Genomic DNA, 8,791 nt, shown 5'->3' on the forward strand with positions numbered 1-8,791 from the left:
CCCTCTCAGATCTCTGTAGTCGTACCTGAGAGAACGGCCACACCTATAACCTAAACTCCAGCCAGTCAACGCTGTCCATACATATGTGCAGCCTATCATGATACTCCGATTTCATAAGCACCACCCCTTATTGCTGCGTTGCCCCTGGCTGCCCAAAAAAGCGTCCCTCTGATAATCCTGTGAAGTAAACAAAGTAGGCTGTCGGCTCTCAGCGGACAGACAGCAAAAGCCGCTCGAATTGGAATACAGATAAAGTGGCTTCCCTCTCCCTAGATCGGCGAAGGCTCTTTCAAATATGCAGCCTAGTAGCCTCTGCTAGAATTTATCCATAACACATGACATTATCAAGCCCTACATTAAATAAATAGTGAGATTAGGAGAAAAGATTTTTTATTAGTCATAAAAAAGCATAAACATTACAAACACTCATGAATAGAATAGAAAAGAATAGAATAGAATGGAATAGGGTTACATAGGCCACTGGCAAAATGAAGAGCAAATGGCTTAAGGCTTAATTGTAAAATCACATTATGGAAATGGTTTTCAAAAAGCGCAATGTTTGCAAGGGAAATATCAGGAAAGTGTTCTCTCTAAATTCAAATGAGTGCAGGAAAAGTCACATTTCACCCATTAAAATTCCCATCAATTGTCTCAGTATAATCAAACCATTTTGTCCCCTCTTTCCCTGCTCCGGGGGGATAGAAGGGTGCTTCTATCGCCCGTCCTTCTTTCAAGGCTTCTCCAGTTGGATGTCTTCCTCAATCATGTTGCCTACGTCTTGGTAAGGCCCCTGCACCTGGGAGCGCTGGATCTGATCATAGGTGGAGGTGCAGTCCTCCAGATTCAGACCCTGGGAATGAATAATGGAGGTAACAATAAAACAGTGTAGGCCTATGCATACTTAAACATCCATGTTTACTCTCGTATAGCTGTTCTGCAGTGAATATCTCTCCTACATCCACCCACTCCCACTGCCCTCCCTCTCTCTCTCCCTTATCAGATGGGTGCCTGATAGGTGGTATGCTGCCAAGATAGAGAGAGAATGACACAGAGAAAGAGAGAGGCTCTCACTCAAACCTCACCTCATAGATGTTCTCTTCCTCCTCTTTGACCTTCCTCTTTTCAAGGTTCTTGAGTTTCTGTGCCTGCAAAGGGAGAGGAAGTTGGTGAAACCAGGAAATAAGGTCATTCTTCTTAAAGGCAAAGGTATGAAAATGACATTTCCATAACACATATATGGTCAAAGCAGAGCAATGTTTCAAAATAGCAGAAAGCATTATTGTGCTTGTTTTTGTCATTAATTGATACTGAAGGCAAATGTCAGTGATGCTCTATCTAACACACCATCCCAGATGCCAGCCTGTATATCAGAATGAAGACTATGGGTAAATCAGGAGCAGACTAGCATGAGCCTTAGAAATGGTGGCGGTGCTTCGCCCACTTACCTTACAGAGCAACATGGACCCAGGCAGGACCACACACAGTATCAGTAACACTCCCTCCGCTGTGAGGATGCTGTTCTTCATGCTCTCACTGATGTTCAGAGTCTTCGGCATGGGTTCTAGGGGAGGAAGAGGGGTCAGACATAGGTTAGATAGTAGTTACCTCAGTCTGTGTGTGTGTGTGTGTCTGTCTGTGTGTGTGTGTGTGTGTGTGAGATAAAGAGGCAGAGAAGAGAGGAAGGGAGAAAGACAGTGTGCCCTTTATTAAGACACTACGAGAAAGATAAAGTAAAGACAGAGAGGATGATTATAGATTATATTGTTATAGAGACAATTGGTACCAGTGTATGTTTAGTGGTGTAAAACAAATGCTCCACATAATTTCCCAGGAACGCTTTAAAAGGTCCAGTATGTAACATTCAATCTTTCTAGCTTCCTAATGATTGTAATGACAATGTTTAATCAATCGTTAGTGATCAGGGAATGAGAATGGAAAATATTCATTTACGAATGTTTTGGTCCCGCGAAAACGCTTTCTAAAATAGAGTGTCCTACCCGATACTCGGTTTGTATACACATGTTGTTACTGGACAGGGGGTTTCTAGGGGAGTGGACGCGATTTTATTTTTTGTCTCTGGTGGCTGCCTCTTTGAATCGTGCACGCGTGCAGAAACACAACAGCAAATGTCCGACACTGCAATCCCATTTTGGGGGTTTATATTATTAATAGGGAGGATGTTGTTGTTGTAACCCTAGCCCTAACTTCAAACAGAATTTTACCACGGTGGCCAGAGGTGGAGGATTTCCGACAAATATACACCCTGCTCCTTTAAATAAAGCATTTGCTTTACAATTTCCACATTAGTCATCTGAATTAAGTAGGGCGATTACCGCACAATGCAGCCATTCACTGTGGCCTATGTCTGTGAACCTCAGATGATTGGGACATGATCTGATCTGTGCACTACAACCTAGACCAGGCATTGGGTATACTTTGGGCATACTGCAATGAGACTATCACATATTGTAATGAGACTACCACAATGATGTAAAGATTGACCGTGAACTAATGTGCACAGCTACTGCCACTCATTGTGCCCTGTGGGACTAGAGTTAACTGGATTTGTGGATTACAATGCTTTTGAAATGCTTAGCTATCCCCCCATGCAACACACACGCACACATACACACACAGTAGATGTACTGTATAACAGCACAGGGTACTGTGGATGCAGACTTAGGCTTTTGAAGAGACGGATCTGCAATCCCATTGACCCAACCACACACACACACACACACACTCACTGTAGACCTGCAGGAAGGTGCCGTGGGAGTACACAGAGGGCTGTAGGTCTTGGTGTTGGAGGAAGCACTGGTACAGGCCCGTGTCATTCAGACGGGCCTCCCTCAGGGTCAGGATGTGACACCAGCCACTTGATGTCTTCTTCGTCCATGCAGTCACACGGTCGTCTGTGTGTACCACTTCCTTCTGCTCCATAGTATAGTTGACCATGGAGAAACAAGCCTTCCAGGAGGGCATCACTTCGCCTCCCATGGTGTTGTAGCAGCACTCCAGGGTGGCGGTGTGAGAGAACTGCACCCTCAGAGAGGGCCTGTCTGCCTCCAGGGCTACGGAGATACGGCTGCCATGAGCAACCGCTGGGGAAGTAGAGAGCAAGTTCCGTTTTTTTTCTCTCTCTCGAATTGTTGTGGTTATATTTTGTGGGAGGGTAAACTGACCCTAGACCTGTGTCTACAGGGAAATCTCTACTTAAGAGTGGAGCATGTTGCATCTCATTTGTGCAACATGTTGATACGTCCTGTCCTGGGGGGGGGGGGGGGGGTTGTGTGTAATAAATGTGATAAAATTAATCTCTCACACCCAGTGAGAAGAGTTTGAGAAGTGTTTATGAGGGTGGGGTAGATTATAATGTGGCACAACCATCTGTTCTGTTCTGAAAGGAGATGTGGTTCACTGGAGTGGAGCAAAGGGCTAAATAGGTTTTTGAGGCACATATACTCTAAAACACACAAAGGGCTCTCACATCATATCAAAGCATAGTAAAAGTAAGAGGATTTCATTTTCAAAGTGATCCATTAACTTTATTCAAATAATATCGCTATACTGACTTTGTTTAGTTTTCAAAACTTGGGACATGATTGCAATGATTAAAATCTGCTCAGTTGATCGATAGAATTAAAAGTAACATGGTCATAGCCATTGCCTAATCATGTCTCTTGTGAGTAAACCCCAAGTAAACTTCTGACTGGTTGAAATACAGTACCCACAATAATCATATTCTTCCAGTAAGATGCCCTTTACTCACCTGCCCAACAGTAGAGGAAAAGGATTGTGATTGTCTGCATCTTCTTCGCTGAAGTATTCTCTATTGAATATCTCTCCAGAATTAAGGACTCCTAAAGTCCGTTGTTCTAATGTTGGCGAGTGTTGTCTCATCCAGCACACTGGTACATCTCCTTCCTGCTGCCACACAGACAAACACGCACGTCTGTATGTCCGGGGAAATAAAGCAACTTTGTTTGTCTGTACATCAGGATGTACGCTTGAGTGACTGTGCAGCGTTCTAGAACCTCCATCTGATTGAAACTACAGGGGAACTCCCTGGTACATCTCAACAGTTTAAGGTCCTCTCCTCATCTCCCCTCCTTAACCTGAATTGAGCTGAAAATGAAGGACTAAGGATTTGTGAGAGAGAGAGAGGAGGATAAATGCGCATCCGATATATGCTTTCACCAGACCAACGTTCTTAAATCAGTGAAGATTGAAGTAAAGAAGATGAGGCAAGAAGGTCACTTCAGACCAGAGGGTGACACCCTGTCATGGCCATAACCCTCCTTTGCTTTCCCATTTCAACACCTCCATTTCCAGTTGTTTCCCTAAGGAAGGTTTGAAAGGTCAACCATTAAAAACCTTGGTCGAACCACAGACTGCACATCCCAGAGTTCATCTATACGCCCAGAAAAATACAAATCTTAGTATAGATCAAAGCAGTAAGAAAAGAGAATGACAAAAAAGACGTTTGTTTTCCCCCACCCTATTTATTAAAAAAAAAAGAAAATAATAACATTAATAAAAAAAAAACGAACGTACCACAATTCTTCTTAAGTATACATAATTAAAAACCCTCTTACACAATAAAATCAAAGCCCAAATACACAGTATAGTTATTGCATAATCATCTTTTTATAGATATACAGGTGTGGGTGGATGACTGCGACACAGACCAGACCCTAATTCTACACAAAGTGCTAGCTGAAGCAAACATGGCCGCTGCTGGTGGAATCGAGGTGAACACACACATACACAGAGTACGTACCCCTGAGAGAACTACAGGGGAGGTGCAGCTGCATAAACTCACCATACAGAGTACCCCCCCCCCCCCCCTCTCCAGACCTGCCAATCAGAAACCTGGGATTAAACCTAGAATGCATATTGGTCACTCAGCTCTTTCTATAAGTCAATTTCACGGTCCTACCTGGAGGGAAAAAAACAACAACAACAACAAAAACAACTCTCCCCAACCGACAGTGTATGTTTAACAAGAGAGCCCTTTGGAAAGAAAAAAACAAGCTTGATCGTCTGAACAAGGCACCCTTCTCTATAAATACATTTCTATACATCTAGCTATGGTATTTGTATATAGGATACACAAGGGAAGCGGGGGAGAGAGAGGTGACTGTGAGCATGCGTTGGCCCAGTAGTCTGCTACAGTAAAGGTATTACTCTAAGCTGGTTTATAGGATTTCATCTGCTGATCACTGCAGTTCAATGGTGAAAAATCCCTGGTTGGTATAATCTCTTTAACCTCATCCTGTTGTCATGCAGTATGGTACAGTACAAGTGAACACTCATATTCACACACATGGTAGAATATAGATTGTATTTCTGTTCAAACGAAAGCAACAGACAAGTGTCTTTTCTCTCTCTCCCACTATTGGCAAATGCATAGTACATAATTACATACGTTTCTTTGAAAAGAAAAGAAAAAAAACAAAACAGAAAAAACCTCCCCAACCCGTTTAAGATAATGAAAAAAAATAAGAATAAAAAAAAACACAGCAACATACAGTAAAATTGTGCGATAAGAAAGGTGTTCAGAGTAGTAAGGAAGTGAGGGTGTTTTGCAGGAAGAGGCCTGGGCTATACTGGAGTCTCTCCACCTCTGTACTCTTTCTCTCTACAGGACAGCACTTTCACAACTTCTAGTAGGAAGACAAAAATGGAGAGATAGAGAGGGAGGGCCGAGGTGAACAACAGTAGAGGGACTCTAAAGTCAGGTTCACAGGGAATAACAATACTGTTAACAGAGGGGAAAGGCACAGGACGCTTTCACCTGTTTCCTTTTTTTTGTCCTGCCATTTTCTTGTGTCATGGGGAGTTGGTGGCATCAGGGGAGAGAATGGAGCGATTACATGGAAGGAGAAGAAAGAAAAAGAAAGGAGAGGGGTGAAAGGAAAAGGCAGTGAAGTTTCAACACAAACTTGTAACATTTTCGTAACTTGCCCTCTGCTTCAAGCGACTATATATATATAGTCGACTATATAGACTATATATATATATATAAAAAACATCATTTGCATAATAATAACAACATTTTAGGGCTAGAGTGGGGGTGTAAAGGAGCGGTTGGCAACGACGACAATGCATATTCAAAAGTGATCATGGTTACTGTGGTTACAGTACTGGTCGAGAGTGACGGACGCTCGAGCCCATGGCTCCTGCATTTCCTGCATCCAAAGTCCACTGGCCGGCTTTTCCTCATTCCTGACAGTGCGGGCAGGAGAGCCCATGCAATAAGAATAAGCTTATATCATATATCTCTCATCTCAGTATTAGGCTAATCTTCATTGCTCAGCTGTCAAGGCGCGTTGGTGTCCTCTTTCTTCTGCATGGCATCTCAAGCTGTCCCTAAAAGGTGGTCCCCTGTGGTCCAGTTACTACCAGAGGTGGGTCATGTCATGTCATGTCTTTTACAATACAGTACGACAGTATGTCTGTTACAGTGATGTCTGTTACAGCTCAGACATGCTGCAGCACTACGTGGCGTCCAGTCAAGTGTTTGGTCAATAGGCTGTTGGGCAGCATGGTTCGATGCATACGCTTCTGTCTTCAGTTAGGATAGGACACCCTTGTCCTCCTCCTCTACACTTCCTCACTATCTTTACCTTTTTTAAGCCAGGTACTGTCAGTCAATTAGAACACATGCAGCCACCTACAGCAGGCTCCTGTCCCCTGTGTAGCTGGCTCTCCTCTAGAACCATGTGACCGTGGGGTGTTGGGAGTTTGGAGAGGGGAAGCAGAGAGCCGAGGCTACTCACCAATTCTCAAATCAGCATAAAGTGACATGCTAATATAATAAACGTAAGCGGTGTCATAATAATAATAATAACAACAACAACAACAACAATAATAGTAATAACGGCTAATATGAGGATCTACTGGTACATGGCTATTTCTTTGGTCCTGCTCCAGGGTCCACCGCTCTATGCTGCTACTCTAAATGATCCAAAATAGTACAAAATAATTACAATCAACTCTTGAAGAAAAATAATATGAAGCAAAAAAAAAAAAAAAAAAACATTCCGTTACAAGTATTGCTACCGTTGAAGAATATAACCTTTGTATCTGACTTAACATGTATCTAACAGCACAGCATACAGATCATATCCCCTCCTTAACATGTATCTAACAGCATAGCATACAGATCACATCCCCTCCTCTGCCTCCCTTAAGATAACCCTAATTGTCAGGAAGTTGTCAGCTGACATCAAACCCATGTGAACAGGCTAGCAGTGATGTCAGCGGCATTGACTGCCTTCCTTTGTGAACACTGTTACTGCACTGGGCTCCTGTCTGTGTGTGTCTGTGTGTGTGTGTGTGTGTGTGTGTGTGTGTGTGTGTGTGTGTGTGTAGCAAGCTGATTGCGTGTCTGTGACCATTTCTACAGTACATTGCTAATCTTAGACATACAATGTCCATCAAGTTGGTCTCATCCAATTCAAATCCCCTTCTACTCCACTCCTCCCTCACTCCTCCCTCACTCCTCCCTCACTCCTCCCTCACTCCTCCCTTCCTTCCTTGCTGTATCCCTCCATTTCTACATGTCTATTCTACATCCTACTTCTGCCTTGAAAAATAGTCCTCATTGCCACCCCCCCTCTCCCTCTCCCTCTCCCTCTCCCTCTCCCTCTCTCTCTCTCTCTCTCTGTACATCCCTCCATCCCCCAGCCCAGCCCAGCCCAGAAGCAGTATAACACTGGAGAGGCAGCTGGACCCAACAGAAATCAGAAGAATAAATAAAAGCAGTAAACACAAGTCTCTATCACTAATAACAACATGATCAGCTATAGCGCTACTACTCATTATTTTGGCCATGGTTCTAATTCAACTGAATGACAGTAAAGATAACTCCAGGAGAAAGCCATTTTGCTTTTTCAACACTGTGTAACACACATATTCTCTCTCTCTCTCTCTCAAACATACCTTTTCTAAATGATCAGGGTTGACTACATGACAAAAATAATAATTAGTTCATTCAAATACTTAACAATAGATAATAATAATAATAAATATTTGCAAAATCAATGTTGGGATTCAGTGTGGGTGATCACTCGAATTTGATTGTTTAACTGAAAAGTGCATTTCTGCTGTACTTTGGCGTAGAATAGGTATACTAGATCAGCAGTAGCATTCTATCATAGCAGGTCCTACAGCTCAATATCGCCCTCTATAGGGCAGGGACTGGTAACACACTTTGCATGCATACATATGGGTTTATCATACAGTCCAAACCACTTGAGTTGGCAATGCTGTATTCATATCACGTTTACTTCTTTGACATGCACTGGGGACAGTGTCTCGGGTGTGTGTATGTGTGTTACAGCAGATCACAATCAATACGCCAAGGCAGCATCTCTCACAGCAAAGTATTGCTCCAATCTTTGGCACCTGTTTGCAAAACTCCCCCCTCACACAAAAGCAGAAACACACACACACGCACACACACACGCGCACACACACACACACGCGCACACACACACACACGCGCACACACACACACACGCGCACACTCACTCACTCACTCACTCACACAAGCTAGCAGGCACACACACCTCCCATGTTGCATTACTGAACTTCTGTACTTTGCCGAAAGCCCTCCCCCTCTGCCTGGCAGGGTCCTCACAGTTGGGCGAGACCCCCTGTCAATCTTATGCGAGGGCACAGGCGTGGAAGTCGAGCAGAGAGAGTCGAGTAAACAGGAAATTCCAGGCAGCATGAATCAATCTTCCAAAAGCAACTCTTGCACTCAAATCCAGCACTTACAGTG

The 8,791-nt window shown here is 43.5% G+C and overlaps 2 protein-coding genes across 7 annotated transcripts in view; both read right to left on the minus strand.

Annotated features, from left to right (window-relative positions):
• Positions 1–381: 381 nt before the first annotated feature.
• On the minus strand, positions 382–4,298 carry cd79a (CD79a molecule, immunoglobulin-associated alpha). The gene is made up of 5 exons (XM_083678903.1): positions 3,770–4,298; positions 2,748–3,101; positions 1,446–1,561; positions 1,083–1,145; positions 382–850 (listed from the first exon to the last, which is right to left on the minus strand). The coding sequence occupies exons 1-5, from the start codon at positions 3,807–3,809 to the stop codon at positions 731–733; spliced, it is 693 nt and encodes a 230-aa protein (XP_083535029.1). The 5' UTR covers positions 3,810–4,298; the 3' UTR covers positions 382–730.
• A 3,273-nt stretch (positions 4,299–7,571) lies between these two features.
• arhgef1 (Rho guanine nucleotide exchange factor (GEF) 1) overlaps positions 7,572–8,791 on the minus strand; it is a 28,467-nt gene continuing 27,247 nt past the window's right edge. For all 6 annotated transcript variants that reach the window (XM_083678741.1, XM_083678740.1, XM_083678742.1 and 3 more), the window contains 2 exons: positions 7,676–8,791; positions 7,572–7,629 (listed from right to left, as the gene is read on the minus strand). The exon at positions 7,676–8,791 is cut by the window's right edge and continues 2 nt beyond it. The gene's annotated coding sequence lies outside the window, so the exon portion shown is untranslated. The remainder of the gene's footprint in view (positions 7,630–7,675) is intronic.

This window comes from Argentina silus, assembly GCF_951799395.1.
Source record: "Argentina silus genome assembly, chromosome: 10".
Classification (NCBI taxonomy): domain Eukaryota; kingdom Metazoa; phylum Chordata; class Actinopteri; order Argentiniformes; family Argentinidae; genus Argentina; species Argentina silus.